The sequence below is a fragment of the Penicillium riverlandense genome (genome assembly GCF_028828495.1).
Source record: "Penicillium riverlandense strain IBT 135883 chromosome Unknown utg000003l_segment0_segment0, whole genome shotgun sequence".
Taxonomy (NCBI): domain Eukaryota; kingdom Fungi; phylum Ascomycota; class Eurotiomycetes; order Eurotiales; family Aspergillaceae; genus Penicillium; species Penicillium riverlandense.
The window spans coordinates 1,794,999-1,810,356 of record NW_026643196.1 but is presented as its reverse complement, the minus strand read 5'-3'; the positions used below and the strand labels follow the sequence as shown (position 1 = coordinate 1,810,356).

The 15,358-nt window shown below is 52.5% G+C and overlaps 8 protein-coding genes across 8 annotated transcripts; 4 read left to right on the top strand and 4 right to left on the bottom strand.

The window, feature by feature from the left end:
- Positions 1 to 244: 244 nt before the first annotated feature.
- On the top strand, positions 245 to 1,434 carry N7474_004383 (uncharacterized protein; the record flags this gene model as incomplete). The annotated part of the gene is made up of 3 exons (XM_057195798.1): positions 245 to 431; positions 487 to 557; positions 610 to 1,434. 3 exons carry the CDS (start codon positions 245 to 247, stop codon positions 1,432 to 1,434), a joined length of 1,083 nt encoding a protein of 360 aa, XP_057053194.1.
- A 501-nt stretch (positions 1,435 to 1,935) lies between these two features.
- On the bottom strand, positions 1,936 to 3,195 carry N7474_004382 (PCI domain-containing protein; the record flags this gene model as incomplete). The annotated part of the gene is made up of 1 exon (XM_057195797.1): positions 1,936 to 3,195. The coding sequence occupies one exon, from the start codon at positions 3,193 to 3,195 to the stop codon at positions 1,936 to 1,938; it is 1,260 nt and encodes a 419-aa protein (XP_057053193.1).
- Positions 3,196 to 3,797: 602 nt separating this feature from the next.
- Positions 3,798 to 5,071, top strand: N7474_004381 (transcription factor IIF subunit TFG2; the record flags this gene model as incomplete). The annotated part of the gene is made up of 4 exons (XM_057195796.1): positions 3,798 to 4,055; positions 4,110 to 4,377; positions 4,429 to 4,625; positions 4,676 to 5,071. The coding sequence occupies 4 exons, from the start codon at positions 3,798 to 3,800 to the stop codon at positions 5,069 to 5,071; spliced, it is 1,119 nt and encodes a 372-aa protein (XP_057053192.1).
- A 577-nt stretch (positions 5,072 to 5,648) lies between these two features.
- Positions 5,649 to 6,413, bottom strand: N7474_004380 (uncharacterized protein; the record flags this gene model as incomplete). Its single annotated transcript, XM_057195795.1, has 1 exon — positions 5,649 to 6,413. One exon carries the CDS (start codon positions 6,411 to 6,413, stop codon positions 5,649 to 5,651), a length of 765 nt encoding a protein of 254 aa, XP_057053191.1.
- An 89-nt stretch (positions 6,414 to 6,502) lies between these two features.
- On the bottom strand, positions 6,503 to 6,826 carry N7474_004379 (uncharacterized protein; the record flags this gene model as incomplete). The annotated part of the gene is made up of 1 exon (XM_057195794.1): positions 6,503 to 6,826. One exon carries the CDS (start codon positions 6,824 to 6,826, stop codon positions 6,503 to 6,505), a length of 324 nt encoding a protein of 107 aa, XP_057053190.1.
- A 724-nt stretch (positions 6,827 to 7,550) lies between these two features.
- Positions 7,551 to 9,075, top strand: N7474_004378 (CCCH zinc finger protein; the record flags this gene model as incomplete). Its single annotated transcript, XM_057195793.1, has 4 exons — positions 7,551 to 7,596; positions 7,643 to 8,164; positions 8,213 to 8,324; positions 8,370 to 9,075. 4 exons carry the CDS (start codon positions 7,551 to 7,553, stop codon positions 9,073 to 9,075), a joined length of 1,386 nt encoding a protein of 461 aa, XP_057053189.1.
- A 1,222-nt stretch (positions 9,076 to 10,297) lies between these two features.
- On the top strand, positions 10,298 to 12,156 carry N7474_004377 (putative bZIP transcription factor; the record flags this gene model as incomplete). The annotated part of the gene is made up of 2 exons (XM_057195792.1): positions 10,298 to 11,016; positions 11,076 to 12,156. The coding sequence occupies 2 exons, from the start codon at positions 10,298 to 10,300 to the stop codon at positions 12,154 to 12,156; spliced, it is 1,800 nt and encodes a 599-aa protein (XP_057053188.1).
- Positions 12,157 to 13,204: 1,048 nt separating this feature from the next.
- N7474_004376 (tetratricopeptide repeat protein) lies at positions 13,205 to 14,737 on the bottom strand (the record flags this gene model as incomplete). Its single annotated transcript, XM_057195791.1, has 6 exons — positions 13,205 to 13,235; positions 13,289 to 13,330; positions 13,410 to 13,739; positions 13,823 to 13,916; positions 13,984 to 14,023; positions 14,081 to 14,737. 6 exons carry the CDS (start codon positions 14,735 to 14,737, stop codon positions 13,205 to 13,207), a joined length of 1,194 nt encoding a protein of 397 aa, XP_057053187.1.
- Between the last annotated feature and the right edge of the window lie 621 nt (positions 14,738 to 15,358).

Below are 15,358 nucleotides of genomic sequence, written 5' to 3'. Positions count from 1 at the left end.
AAGCGCCCTCCACAGACCACCCGCCTCGCAAGACTTGCACGGATCGAGCTAGGCTGAGCAAGTGATCGACCGCCATGAGTATCTGACGGCTGGCTGAATTATTTGACAGTCTTGGGGTGACATGCCCACATGGGAGCCTATATAGAGCCTCCCAGCCACCTTCGGGAGATCTGGACATTCACTCATTCATTCACTTTTCCGTTCCATTCCTTCCTTCATTTACTTTTTATAATAATAATTTACAATGGCTCCCAGTCCCAGAGGATGGCAGATGATCGAGATCGTCTCGGTCCTAGTCAGCCTGTGTCTGATCTCCGTGATGCTGCGAGTGGTTGCGCGGCTCCGGAGACAGGTTGGGTTCGGCGTGGATGACTATCTCAGCATGGTAGCCCTGGTGCTGATTTTTGGAATGTTGATTGAACTGGCTCTTTGTGCGTTGTCCTTTTACCTGTTTCTTCCCAGGATTTACTAACGCTGTTGCTATAGGGTGCTCTATTGGAGGCAACGGGGCACATTTCGATACGCTGGACGGCCAAACCCTAACCAACTACTACAAGGTAAGTCATATCCATTCCATCTCCCATCAAAGATACTAACCCTTAAAAATAGATCTTCCTCGCGAATCAATTCACCTACTTCCTCGTGTGCCCCTGCATCAAAATCTCCATCGTCTGCTTCTACCGCCGCGTCTTCACCACATCCAAGAAATTCCAGCACTTTACTTTCGGCCTCAACTGCCTCATCGGCACATGGGGTCTTGGAATCTTCCTGGCCTGTGCGGGACAATGCCGGCCCTTGCGCGCGTACTGGGACTCCAACGTTGAAGGCAGTTGCTTCGACAGCACGCTCTTCTTCATCGTGAACCAAGTCTTCAACGTCGCTATGGACTTTGTGATTCTTGTCCTCCCCGTCCCCATGATCTGGAACCTGCATCGTGCGTGGCAGGACAAGCTCGCCCTGAACGGAGTGTTTGCACTGGGCGCTTTCGTGTGCTTCGCAAGTATCTACCGCATCGTCGTCCTCTTCTGGATCAGTCCCGCCGATCCCACATACACCGTCTACCAAGCCACACTGTGGACGCACATCGAGCCTACCATCGGCCTGATCTGTTCTTGTCTGCCTATGATTCGGGGACTGCTTCCGACCCTGAAACTGACAGGGTCGCGCAAGAGCATGCCCTACTACATCAATACCTCCAAAGCCAACTCTATGTTCTTGTCCAAGTCGAGCCCTCGCTCCCCGGATTTCGAGTATATGAAGAACATGGAGGCGGGAATGTACGGAGCTCAGATCGAGAAGGGCCAGAATCAATATCAGGGCAATAACTATCTGCTTCCGCTGGATATCATGATCCGCACGGAGATTACACTCACCCCTGACGAAGAGCCGTCCGGCGAGGATTCGAGCTCGTTGGCGACGACGTTGCACGACTGAGTGTGCTACCTCCATTACCTTTTATGCCCTTACGACGCGATGATATTCTTTTCTCGAGAGAGACTGGGTGTTCGCCTGCCATCATCAGAATCAACCACCTGCCCTTCCTTTTGCACTCACTACCTACTAACTACCTACACATCCTTCCTCTTCATTATTTCACTATTCTTTTCCTCACACCCACTGCTGTTGATATACACATTCATTCTGTCGGGTGTAACAGCCAACCTGCACATAATTTCTGTTCATGTCCTAGAACTTTTCCTGATCTGATACCATGTCCCGTCTATAGAATCCTGTACAATAATTAATACCACATAATAATGAAACTACGCGGTGGAATATGGAAAACTAATTCGATTCATCATCTTTGCTTGCCAATAGATGGATCTACATTATGAAAAGCAGGCATCAATTCGTGGGTTATTCCGTAACTCATCATCTCGCCATTCAATGGACCATCTGGCCAGCGGAGAAATCCTAGAGACAGTCAATGATATTTCAGATTGATCCCGAAAACGATCTTGTACATACCGGGAATTTATCCGTGATACTAGCCGCCACACGCTCGACATCCTCAGCCAGTTCCTGAACTCCCAGATCCCACTGACGAAGATAATTCCCACTAGACCCTGCGCCCGCAGAATCGGTGTCGAAATAAATAATTCCATCGATCTGATCAATGCGACCGCGTAGACGGCCCTGCTCTACCATGCGTGCGGCATACGCCTCTGCTTTTTCGCCTGCGGACAAGTCGCCCGAGGATTGAAGGCCGAGAATTGAGCCGAGGGTGTCCACAGTGATATTTTCGTAGAGTTTGCTTGCAGCGACAAGGTTATGTTCGATTACAGCCTTGTCAAGGACGGTGGTGCCGTCAGCAGTGACAGCGAGCTGGTGCGGGGCCAGTTTGTTGGCGAAAGCGGCGACTTCCTCTGCTGTCAGGAGCCGGTCGAGGAACATCTTCTCGAGAATGGAGAACTCGTCGACCGACGCGGTGCGGTCGTCCTTGTACAGACGGGCGAGAGTGCGGGAGCGCTGTGGGCCCGCAGGAGCGAGCACTGCGCATCGGATAGCGGCTGACAATGCGGTCAGGCGATCGCCCTCGTCCACGCCGGGCGCCAGACTGACGCTGAAGTATTCCTGCGAGGCATCCAAAAAGCGGCGGCGGGCGTCGAGGATGCGCGCCTGCGACAGCTGAAAGTATAACTTGGCGTCATGGTCTTCAATCTTGCTGGGAAGGTTCTTGATCCGATTCAAAAAAGCCTCGGCGGAGGTGGTGTCGTCGTCCTCGAGGTAGTAGCGCACGATCCGGATCCAGAGGCGTGCCTTGGCGGCATCGGAAACTAGCCGCTGAGAGCTGTCAATATGGATACCCTGCAGCGCCCGCGCTGCGGCCGTATATTCCTCCTGCGACTCATAGGCATCGGCCAGGATCTCGCGGATCTGGGAGTCCTGCTCCTCCACGGAGGTGGCCCGCGACTGTAAGAGGGTCACTGCATGTTGTCCGACCCTAATCTTTGTTTCCGCGTCGAGTTTTTGGAGGATGGCGATGAAGGAGTCGAGGAGAGGTCGTGCAGCAACGATGCTGATGTCTTCGCCGAGCACGGAGTCGAGAAAGTAGACCAGGTCTTGGGCCAGTTCGTGGCCGGAGGAGGTGGATACCATTTCATCGAGGAGGTCTTTGTACTGCTGGAGCTTGGTTTGGGGGTGAGTAGTCGACTCAATGGCCGCCAGGGCGGCGGTGATCTTTTGAGATGCCATGGCCGGTTGTGTGATCTTGAGAGTGAGAGTAGACAAGCGCTGGTGAGTTGTTGATGTGGGTGGTTGGTCTTATCGATAAGGAGCTGGGCGGTATACTACCACCACCGGACAACAACATATGACAATAATAATAAGCAGAACGGTCTGGAGTGCTTTGTATCTTGCTTGGAAGTAAAGAAAATATCTTTTGAAGGATTAATGAAGTTTGCGCGGGAAATGCATACACAGTACACCAAAGACGCTTCCTCGGACAGCGCTTAGTCCTATGATTAAGCCCACAAGAGTAAATTCAAAGTTTTCAGAACTTCATACAAAGCTGCTCTAATGGTCTCATTAATCCATTGAACTCATTTCATTTGAGTCACGAACCTAGAGAGTATGTAGTGTGGAGCATCTCTCTGCTGTTGGAGACAAAGGACACACCGCCTTCCGCTTCCAATTGCTTGCCTCTCTTTACGGTGGCGGAGCTTCGACCTTCCCTCACTTCTCTCGGCCTTCCATCCACACCCACTCCCCCCCCCGAGTCTCTCGCGTTTCGGTCGCCAGTCGCATTACCTGGCAGAATACTCTTCTAGTTGCTTCTGACCGAAGCTCCATCTACCATGGCGCAGGTCAAGGCAGACCCAGACGCCCCGTACATCAAGCCGGATCCCGACAACAAGGATACGATTCTCGCAGACTTGGACGATGAGGACATTTATGAAGATGCAGGCGACCTAGACTTCTCGCAATCAGGACAGAATGTTTGGCTGTCGCGTCTGCCCCGGCAGCTGTGGGAGCATTGGGCACACTTGGACGATGACGAAGAAGTCGAGATCGGGACGGTTCGGATAGAAGGGGAACCTGGCGATCTCAAGCGGGTAAGCTCGACTCCTGTTTGTGTTGGTGTTAATCCTCACATTTATTATGTGTAGGTCAGCTTGCGCTTGCACGACCGCCCCGATAACCGCGACATTCCTAAAGACTACACGCTCCAGCAGCAAACCATCACTGCTGAAAATAAAACACACTTGACATCAAATACATATGTATTCACCGAGAAGGATATCCCAGGAGCTGATACCAACAACGCGGCGGTGTTTGGAGAGGCACGATCAGCTCTGTATGAGGCCATGAAGCGTGAAGCTCGACGGCGGGAACGCAATAAGAAATGGGAGCCTTATGTGCGGAAGACCGTCCCGAGTATGTATTTCCTTTAAATTGCACGTACGACACATACTGACCGATTTCTAGAACATACGGCGCTAGTTGGCCGGGCTAGCGAGGAGTTTAACTGTCTTCCGGTGGAAAATGAAGAATTCCGATTGATCTCTGAGAAGCGAGCGCTCGATGCTCTGAAACCCAAACGGGAGACGGTCTTTATTGACAAACTACCCGGCAAGCTGCTTCAGTCGCGCCATGCGCTGCCTCTGGACAGGGGCACGTTTGTGGTAAGTTTGCATACCTCTGCATGCTGGGGGATAGGTTTAATTGTCAATAGCAACAAGCAGGACGGCCATCCAAGGCCAAGGCCCAGGAAAACAAGTCCACAAGAATGCCGCAGAACGAGTTGCTGGATCACATCTTCGAGTGCTTCCGCAACTACCGGTATTGGCCCTTTAAAACGCTCAAGGCCAGGCTGCGGCAGCCCGAGGCGTATCTCAAACAGACCTTGGAGATGGTTGCGCATCTGGTCAAGTCTGGTGACTTTGCCATGACTTGGGAACTGAAGCCGGAAGCGAAAGAGAGCAGTTATGCTGCGAACTCTGCGTCCTACGTGAATGCCAAAGAAGAGCTGCCGCCTGGTCTGGATGAACAATTTGACTCGGATGATGATCCCACGGCTTCGGGTATGGGGACGGACCATGACGATGTGAAATTCGAAGATATCGCCTGAGATATGTACACTGATAGTTACGAACAATTAATGCCTTCCCTTTTGGTAGACACTTATTTGCATTCGACCATTTTAGGATATAATTTGGGGTCGCACTGTAAGACCCTATGAGAGATCCATCAGAAGCGGTATTGAGATAGGCAGTGGAGAACGCTGATGGGAACTTGGCTGAGTTGTTACTAAGGTGTGTGATCATCTAGACTATCTAGCAAAGGAGACTTGTCTACACGAACGAATTGTAAGCTATCACCGCAGCACCAAATTAATCTGCTCATTGAAGCAGTGCCCATATTGACATATACAGGACTACGGAGCAATCATCTATTTACCTGCACGACAAGTGCTAGCATCCTACAAATGTGTCTTGGGAGGCATATTCGACGCAGCGTTAACAGAGCAAGAACCAACCATCGACAAAACAGAACTGTGAGATAGCTTTATATTGACAAGGATTAGCGTAGTTCACAACGGTAAACTCGTTGGCAACGACAAACAGTTTAATCTCAAAGAGAAGCTCCGTAAAGCCGAGAGTAGAATTGATATACATCAGCGACAGCCTGGGCGGCGCAGTGCATCTTCAGATTGGATGCGCAATAAGGACCTTTTCTTTCGAAGTGGCTCCATTTGCGACACGCCGAATCTCCTCAATGCTCCTATCTGCTCCCTTCACAATAGTGTTGCGCAGTATGGGTTGCCAAAACCCCTCATGATTTGCCACAAACCAGTCCATATATCTTTTCATTCGAACTGGAAACAAAGGATTTTGCGAGTTAGCACCGCCAAAGAAAAACAATTCCCCATACGGCCGGACACCAATGCAGAGTTTCCAAGATTTGTCGTGATCCACAGGAAGGACAGAAGAAAGTAACAGATCCTCTGCCGGGACATCATCGGAAATACAGCGTCTGGCCAGATCGGGTGTATTATTGGCCGCCCTGGTGTCAGAAGAATCCCCAAGTTGGCCTAGGCCGACACTGACAGCATCAAAGACGACGGTGAGCTTCTTGCCACTTTGGGCGACGGCATGTTTGATGTCTTCCACGACCGTGGGGCTGTTGTAGTCGAAGACTTGCGAAGCTCCTATTTTGAGCAGACTCTTGTGGTTCTTGGGAGATGCTGTGGCGAAGACGGGACCAAATCCCGCAGCTTTGGCGACTTGGATTGCTCCTGTCCCAACCGCAGATGCGCCTCCCCAGATCAAGATGGGAACGCCAGTCGCATCACGGCCATCGAGACCAGCTGCGGGAAAACCGAAACCAAGTGTGTTGAAGAGCGCGTCGACGGCAGTACCTACAGAAAGGGGAATGGATGCAGCGTCCTGGACACTTATACCCTTTGGCATTGCCCATGTCGTCTGGGTTCTAAGTCGATGTCAACATTAAACCCGTGGCAATAGAAAGCAACGGCCTGTTATCTTTGATCAGAGATAGCTTACCCATCAGCTATGAGATAATCTTGGTGTGCGCCGAGATACAATGGTCGACGATGTCCAGGAATGCTCATGCCAAAGAGTTCTTGGCCGATCTTAAAGGAGGTAGAATCGCCTACTTCGACAACAGTGCCGACCCATTCATAGCCGGCGACGGAGCCACCAAGACCGATCAGTGAGTGCTTAAGATCTGCCGGATTGATAGCCGAATATTTCACTTTGACGAGAACTTGGTGCCCCACTGGCTTGTATTCTTCCGCGATGTTTTTAATGGAGAGTTCTCCATTCTCACCTAAAAAGATGGCTCGCCTTGTACCGAGAAGCATTGTGTATTAGAAATCGGATGGAGCTTTAGATATGGCTTCAGTTGATTTATTGTACTTTTCTGCTTTTGAATATTTGTTCTTACTGCAAGGCATCGAGTTGATATATTTCCTTGCGGCGAGTGGGCAGGATAAAGTGGCGTGAAATCGGCCCGATTGCATTGCTATTTGTAAGACACCGGACACTTTTTGTAGCCCACGCTCATGGAATCGAATCCGAGATACATCTGCTCAACCATTCCGGTTGCGTAGCTATTTGTAAGCTACACCCGTTGGTACAATTTGTAAGTGATCATTATAAGTTCCCGACGTGTATACATGGTTAGGTCGACTCGGTGGATACGAAGCCGATCAGATCCCGGGTGGTGTATGCTCGCTAGCTGGTTTGGATTATTTTGCAACCGCTAGATGGATTGAAAAATGGGCTCATATACTTCACTTCGGTTTGAGCGTGAAGCTGCATGTCAAGGCTTGGATCAAGGTCTTGTAGCTTCCACTTTACATCAGTTTGAAAAAGTTATTATGGTGACAGTACCTTCGAGGGTCATGTGACCCGATGCGCCACCGGTGGGTATTATCAGTGAGTGATCGAGCGCGTACCGCCCAAGCAAGCTTTCCTCCATCATCCCACCCATCTACTTGGTGGACTGCTCCGTAAACTGCCTTGAAGAACTTGGATTTCAACTAACCGCACAGTGCTCCAGCATCTTAGACTGCAGCGTCCGCCATGACAGAAAACGAAGACCTCCTGGCCAAGATCGGCCAGCTGGCAGGTAACTCCTCGTCACTTTTGCTTCAGCAGTGTGCTCACCTGGCCAGGCCAAATCAATCGACACAAGACTCAGTCCTCCCAGCCTCCCACTGGCCAGCCCTCCTCGCAATATGTCTCCCGACATGCCCCCTCACACCCAGGATGGGCGCCATACTCGCGAGGAAGAGGGCGTGGTCGCGCGCCAGCTCCGCATCGCAATCGGACGCTCGTCCTGAATAACACAGGCGCAAGCTCCACACCATCTCCCGGACCCGTGAGCGACAACAACGACAACGGGGCACGTTCAGCGACAACCTCGAACGGGTGGGTTGCGAAGCGCGATCGCCACATGCAGCTGATCAATTCCGCTGTCTATGACAAGGAGGCTCAGGCCAGGGCCAAAGCGATGGAGGAGACGCGGAAACTCAAAGCACAGAGACGAGCACACCGTGAACAGACCAAGGTGCTTCGGTACGCGCAGAATGCCCCACCGTCTGCATCGACTGCTCCATCTGCCGGTCACCAGATTCTTGTTCACGATCAGCCCTTCCAGATTGCACGTGGCGGAAGCAAGCTGGTCCGCATTTCAAGTATGAAATATTCCGCGTCTCGGCATAGAACTGGCTTACCCGTCATAGATGATCCGAATGCTGCCAATACGACACCGAAGCGAGTCACCGTAGCTGGCGTGGCCTTTGTGCGGAGCAAGAACGGCAATCTCCACCGTGTTGGAGCGGTGGCCTCGAAGAAGTCAGTTGGTACTTTTGAGTGTTGGACGTAGCTGTTTACTGACAGGGAGGAATATAGAAATCCGACAGCAGTCAAGAAACGCGACGAACTGTGCAAGAGATTTACTACGACCGGTATTTTGTTTTCCGACGGGCCATCATCTCGCAAGGTTGTGGTTGCCAACGCTGACACTTTCGTTCTAGGGACCTGCTACAAAGGCCCGTCGTGCCCCTTCGTGCACGACCCCAGCAAAGTGGCCATTTGCAAGGAATTTCTGCAGACAGGCAAGTGCAGCGCAGGTAACAGCTGTGATCTCTCCCATGAGCCCTCGCCCCACCGCTCCCCTACCTGTATGCATTTCCTTCGCGGCCGGTGCTCCAATCCTGAGTGTCGGTACGCCCACATCCGGGTGACCCCCGGGGCGCCAGTATGCCGCGGCTTTGCGACCCTGGGGTATTGCGAGAAAGGATCCGAGTGCGAGGAGCGTCACGTCCACGAATGCCCGGACTATGCCAACAACGGAATCTGCCACAAGAAGCGCTGCCCGCTGCCCCATGTGGACCGCGCCGGCCAGATCCGGAAGGCAGCCGCGGCTGCGGCCAGCAAGCCCGAGGCGGCTGACCGGGAAGAGGAGTCCGATCCGTCTAGTGAGGAAGAGGACTACGATGAGATCGACTCCGATGACGTTGACTCGGATGAGTTTGATGAGGAACTGATCGAAGGCGTGGATAGCGGCAAGGCGTCGCAGCAGCAGGACTTTATCCACCTCTAACCTGGCTTTCTCCCCCTCTGGCTACACCCCAGGATTTCCCGTCTGTAGTTTTTGGATAGAGTGGGGGGTTTTTTTAACATTTTTGGCGGTTCCGATGATACCCTGGCACGCCCTGTTGATAGCATCCGATCAAGGAAAGAGCAAATAGTAATGGTACAAGTACATGGTGTAATACATCACTAGTTCCTTCTGCTGCCTTAGTTACCGTGTAGAAGTGATGTGATTCCGCGGCTGGTCCGGCTGACTGGCGGGCTGGCGCTCGTGACTCGGATGACAGGCTGATGTTCGTGGAAGGAGTGTCGGTCTCGAACCGAGTCACTAGCAATCGAGTAGTTTGTTACCAGTGAGGATGGTCATAGGGTATCTATAGGCCTAGAACGGGAGATCTAGTCGAAAGAGACCAGACCGAAACCAGGCATCTCGACTAAAATGGGATGTCTTACCTATCAGTGTGCCCGGTTAGGCTGAGAAGGGGGGTAAAGTGAGGCTTTGGGTGGTGGTGGGAAGGGCTTGACCGCCGGCTGAGTGCGTTTCAGAGTGGTTGGGTACTCTGCGTGCCTGTCCAGGGCGGTTTAGGGCTACTTGGTTTACTTACCAGTGTCCCCAAGAAGCAACAACCGTCGGCTAGGCTGGCTGACACTGTTTCGTACCTTGGACACAATATTTTCACCGCTAGATCCTAGACCATTCTAGTCCTAGCCATAGTAGGGATCTAAACTCGTCATCCGACCCGGGGGGTGATCACTGCTGAACCATGGCCCAGCGGTGGATCTCCCGCTCCGGCACAGATCGCCCGGCGATAGTCATGTAGAGCCATGTTTAGTCCGGTGGGCTGCCATCGATAGGCTCTCACGGCTTGCGCAGTGGGATGCAGGCGTGCCCAAGTGCGCAGAGCAGCCAATAACAGGGGGGTTGCTCACCCGTCATTCGCAAGAGCAGAAGATGTACTGTGACCGGTGGGTCAGTATCTGTCAGACCTGTTGAGGAAGTACCAGTACCTCCACTCCCTCTATAGTTATGCCTGGACTCCCCCTCCTCTTCTGCTTTCTGCAGCACTACTACTTCCTCTTCTATCCTCCCAGTCTCTCTTTTTCATCTGTTTCCCATCCAGCCCTGTACCACATCCTTTCCCCCACGGCCCACTTCCTCATCCTCCCACCCCCAAACACACACACACACATACACACCCACAAACAAATATACACACACCGCTTCTTCGGTCATGTCACGATACGCCCACTTCGACTTTTACCAGCAACAATCTCCATCCACAACAATAGACCCTAAAGGTGAAGACGACGAGATGAGTGTGCTAGACGACAAGATCCTCGACCCGACCTCTCCCGGTCTACCCGATCGCCGCCACTCCTACGACACAAATGCCTTTGCCCATCGGGATTCCGCCTGGTCCAACCTATCTGCCAGTTCCAACCAGGCCTCCTTTATGCCACCCGAGGGCCCAGCATACGCCCAGCACCATCAGTCCTGGTCTGTATCCCGTCCCGAGTCCGGCTCATGTACCCCGACCGCTGGCTACGACCAGTACCCCTCCGAGGGAGACGCTGCCCCTCCTTTTACGGGGGGTGCCGTAGGTCCCGTCAACGCCATGCCCATGGCCGCCATGTACCGCGGCGGCGGAGGAGGCATCCCGTTTGGCCCGCCGGGAGGGGTGGCCATGTCGCCGCAGTCGAGTCATGGATGGATGCCGGCGCCGATGGATCTGGCGGATGCAGCTCAGTCCACTAAGAGTCCGCCTACCTACCGGCACGGATCACCGTTGACCGTTCGACGGGATGGGATTCGCAAGAAGAACGCTCGCTTTGAGATCCCCGCCGAGAGAACCTTGAGCAATATCGACCAGTTGATTAGCCAGTCGATCAATGAGGACGAGGTCAAGGAACTCAAGCAGCAGAAACGGCTGCTGCGGAACCGTCAAGCGGCGTAAGTTGGTAATGAAGCACAGAAAATGATTGAAGCCGCTAACATGGATTCGTTGATAGATTGGACTCTCGTCAACGCAAAAAGCTCCATACCGAAAAGCTGGAAGAGGAAAAGAAACACTTTACAGGGGTCATCAGCGAGCTCGAGGAAGCACTTCAGAACATGAAGCTGAGGGAAGCAGAGCTCCTGCGTGAGAAGGGCGAATGGATGGCTACCCAACAACAGTACAGCCAATACCTCGAGGGACTGCACATGGAGAAAGACGAGATGATCCGCGTGCACACGTTGGAGACGGCCGAGCTGCGCAAGAAGAACAATATCCTGATGGAGACAGTCGAGAAGCTCGAGCGAGGTGTCAAGCCCGCAGATCCTGTTGCCGACGAGTTCTCTGGGTTTGAGAACCTGGCCATGGACGGCGCATGGGAAGACTTTACCATGGCTGACGATGGACTGTCGCTGAACATGTCCCACACTCAAAAGGCGGTTGGAAAGACCAGCCCTGTTGCGTCGGACTGTCCGTTCAGCTGGAACGCCTTCTACATGTGTCTGCTCTTTGGAGCCTTCATTGCGTCGAACAGCACCTCGCTGCCGAGCCGATCCCTCCCCCAGCTGTCAGAGGAGTACCGCGCCGAGTCCGCGAATGTGCTGAAAGCAGTGCTCGCCTCCTCGACGCCAGAGCTATCCCACCCGTTGGGCCATCCCGTGCCGGGCCAATCGACTGGACCTGCTCATCATCACATCCAGATGGCCCAGATGGCCGAGATGGGCACCGCACCAATGCCGTCCTCTGCTTCATCGGGGCTAGACCAGCTGCACAATACTCTCGTCATGTCCACCGAAGCTCAAGAGCGCGAGCAGGTCTTTTCTCTCAACCCAGACCAATACAATTCTCTGACGACCTTCGAGGCCGACGGCACGGGCATCAAATCCCAGCAGCCGTCCAGCCTGCAAATGGCCCTCGAAGCGATGCGCAGCAACCAGCGCATGCACGCCGCGGGTCCTCCAGCTTCGGATGTCTACAGCCGTTCTCTCATGTGGGATCGCGTCCCCGAGAAGGTAATCCGGGATTTCCGTCGCATGGTCCAGGAATATGGCGCTGCGCCTGTCAAAGAGGAGCCAGTCGGGTTTGCTCGCGCCTAAGGGTTCCGGCCTCTGACCAACAAAAGCTAGCAATGGCTTTCGATATTTCCCCCGCGTGTGTCCAGATAGAATCCACGCGCAACTTCTCCTTTGTATTTCTTTGACTTTATTTTCATCACAGTCTCATTCTTAGCGACCAGCGTGATTTAGCGTTTGCTTTTTTGGCATTTTTGGCATTTTTGTTTTGTTTTTCCAGCGGAGCGGCTGAGCGGTCCTCTTCGATGACATGAAATACGGCGGATGAGATATGATCCTGATGATGTGCCGTGCACAGATGGATGGGTATGAGCTTATGAGACGTGATGACTGAACTTGTTTCTTGCATGTGGCTATTTGATGCTTTTTTTTTTTAGCGAGGACGGATTATTGGGACTGGATGATTTGATTTGATTTGCCTTTGGCTTGATTTTGGATTGGGTTGGGAGACTGCTTCCCTTCTCTTCATTCCCTTTCGCTTCTCTCCTACTGTTCTCTTCCCTGGACATGGCCTTACTCTTGCTTCTGTTTCTTACTTCGTGTTTCTTCCAGCGAGCCCTTTTTGCTTGCTTACTTACTTACTACACCCTCCAAAGGCGGCGACGCCCATGACGAACGAACGTGATGAAGTTACGAACGACCCCCCTGCGAATATTGATGATTACATATGATTGACGCGACGATTGCCAATGATGATTACGAGACGATTTCTTTTTTCTATCATACTATCACCCCTTGAATCTTTGGTGTATTCTGCGAGCCTTTAATCTTTTCAGTGGTCTCCTTGAGCACTCCGGATTTCATTCCTTGATATGCATCCGTTATTTGGCTCGGGTTACCCCTTCGATTCATGGTCTATGCTTCGGGTGATACTTGTCTGTGTTGTACCTATTCGCATACCCATATCCAGATATAGCAAACGTGGGCAGCCACTAAATGTCAAAAACAGAACTGCGGAATGATTTATTCTTCTCTCATCTTTATACCTCGTAGGGAAGAGTTAGGGATCATTATGACTATGTGCTGTGTATGTACTATGTGATGTTGTTGTAGAAAATATACAGTTCCGTCATTATTTGGGATTATACTTGTCCTTCCAGATCCTGGGCACGTTAGTCAAGTCTCAAGAGTATATAAGGAGAAATCAGGAACACACCATGAGTTTCCAAGCGTAGGACACCCATTCACCTCCGCCAATCTATAATACTTAGCCGCCGTAAACTGCAGACCCCAATCGCGGTCAGCATCAGAAACAACCCAAACCAACCCAATGTCACAGCAAGAGAAGCGCGAGTCTCACCTTATCCTTCTTCCCCCCAATCCCCTCCAGAAAACAAAACGCCGCCTCATTCATGGCATCAGTATCCCCCAAATTCGCCGCTGTCTCATAATACTGCCGTGCCGCAGCAGGATCCTTCTCGACGCCCCAGCCATTGCGGAAACAGTTCGCCAGTTCAAAGATAGCGAGGACCAGCTCGCCCTTTGCGGCACCGCCTTTTTTTATCCCAGCGCGCAGGGCTTCGGATTCGATTGCTGCGCTGTTGGATGCTGCCGAGCGGAGGTATGTTATTGCTAGGGCTGGGTTTGGGGTGCAGCCCCATCCGTGGCTGATTTTTGGTTTTAGTATGGTATTCGGTGAATGCATCATATGATATGAAAGTGGTAGAAAGAGAGACAGGGGGGGATGTACCGTAGGGCTAGACCGTAGAGTACTTGGCTGAGGGCGTTGTTGGCGCCATCTGGGTCGGCGAGGTTGCCGAACATTGCGGTTGATCGTTCTAGGTCTGGGGTGTGTCAATTGAAGTCGTCACAGGCTATATGATAGACAGAGAGACAGAGAGAGGTATTTACCTCCGGATTCGTGTAGTCGAATAGCTTCTTGGATATTGACCTGGACAGTAATATACATCAGCAAGATACCCCCTACACAGAATTCACCAAGACTCACATCTTCCTGCCGAGTCGGAGTCGTTACACTCGAACTCCGCACGCGCGCCTTCAGCCCCTCAACCTGCAAATAATCCCCGCCGCCGCCATGAGCTTCATCCGGCGAAGGGGACGACAATCCGGAGGACAGGAAATTCGGATTTTGCTGCACGAGCATGGTCGCCCTCTTCTCCCACTGGCTCTCACGATCCTGCTTGTCACCATCCTCCTCATCAACAATCTGCGGTAGATCCGAGGGAAGATTGACCGAGGCACGACTCGCACTGCGCGAGGTGCTGTTGCTGCGCTGGTTGAGAAAGAGGCTCGAGAGGCGGTTCTCGCCTCGTAAGGACCGCGGAGGCGACGGTCCGGACACGGAGTCTATGCCTGAGGAGACGGATGGGGAGCGTGATGTGCGGTGGAAGAGCCTGAAGCTCAAGCTCCGGCGTGGGGAGGCGGAAGAGGATGCGGATGCGCCTTCGGGCGAGTCAAGCGGGTGGTCAGGTGTGGAGGTGGATGCGCCTTCCGGCGGGGTGAGGATTTCTTGGGAGATGGTGTCGGAGCGGATGAATTTGAATTCGGGGGTTGGAGGCGTTGTTGGAAAAGGCGGTGGTTCTTGGGGTTTGCTGCTAGTGCTCAGCTCGTCGCGTTTGTGGAGGATGTCTTTGAGGGAGGGCATGTTGCGATGGTGATTGATAACTGCGGTGATAAGGATGGCTGATCGGTGGGGGAGGTTGGGCCGAGGCTGCCTGGTAAGGCTGGAGAGATGCGGATAGTGAGAAAATATATATATCTAGAAAAAGAACAGGATGAGAGATTAGGTAGAGGAGAGAGATCTGTCTTGGGGCAATTCACGGAATCCCTCCAGCGGTGGCTGTGTCTGGGTCGTGGGTGGGCTTGGCTGGGTCCGCAGGCGCTTACTGGAACATGGGTGTATCGGGTAGATGACATCCCTAGGCGAGACAAATTGGAACGGGGTCTACAATTCTAGGCTATATACCCCAGATACACTGGATCCTTCATATACTACAAAACCAAGAATGTGGAGCACGGTGCCTGCATGCAGCGGCAGGGTTACTCAGGCGCTGTCAGTGGCGCAACAACACCTGTTTGTCCCGACAACAATGGGCTACGATGACTACACCAACCCTAAACCGGATTTCTTGAGACCCGGGCCAGAATAACAATTCAGACAAATGAAAGAAATGGTATTGCAAGGTCTAGTTTGATTTAGCACATGCAGACAGCCCCTATAGTTTTGTACACAATGGCAACAGCCGCGGGAGCCACCGGAGTCCAT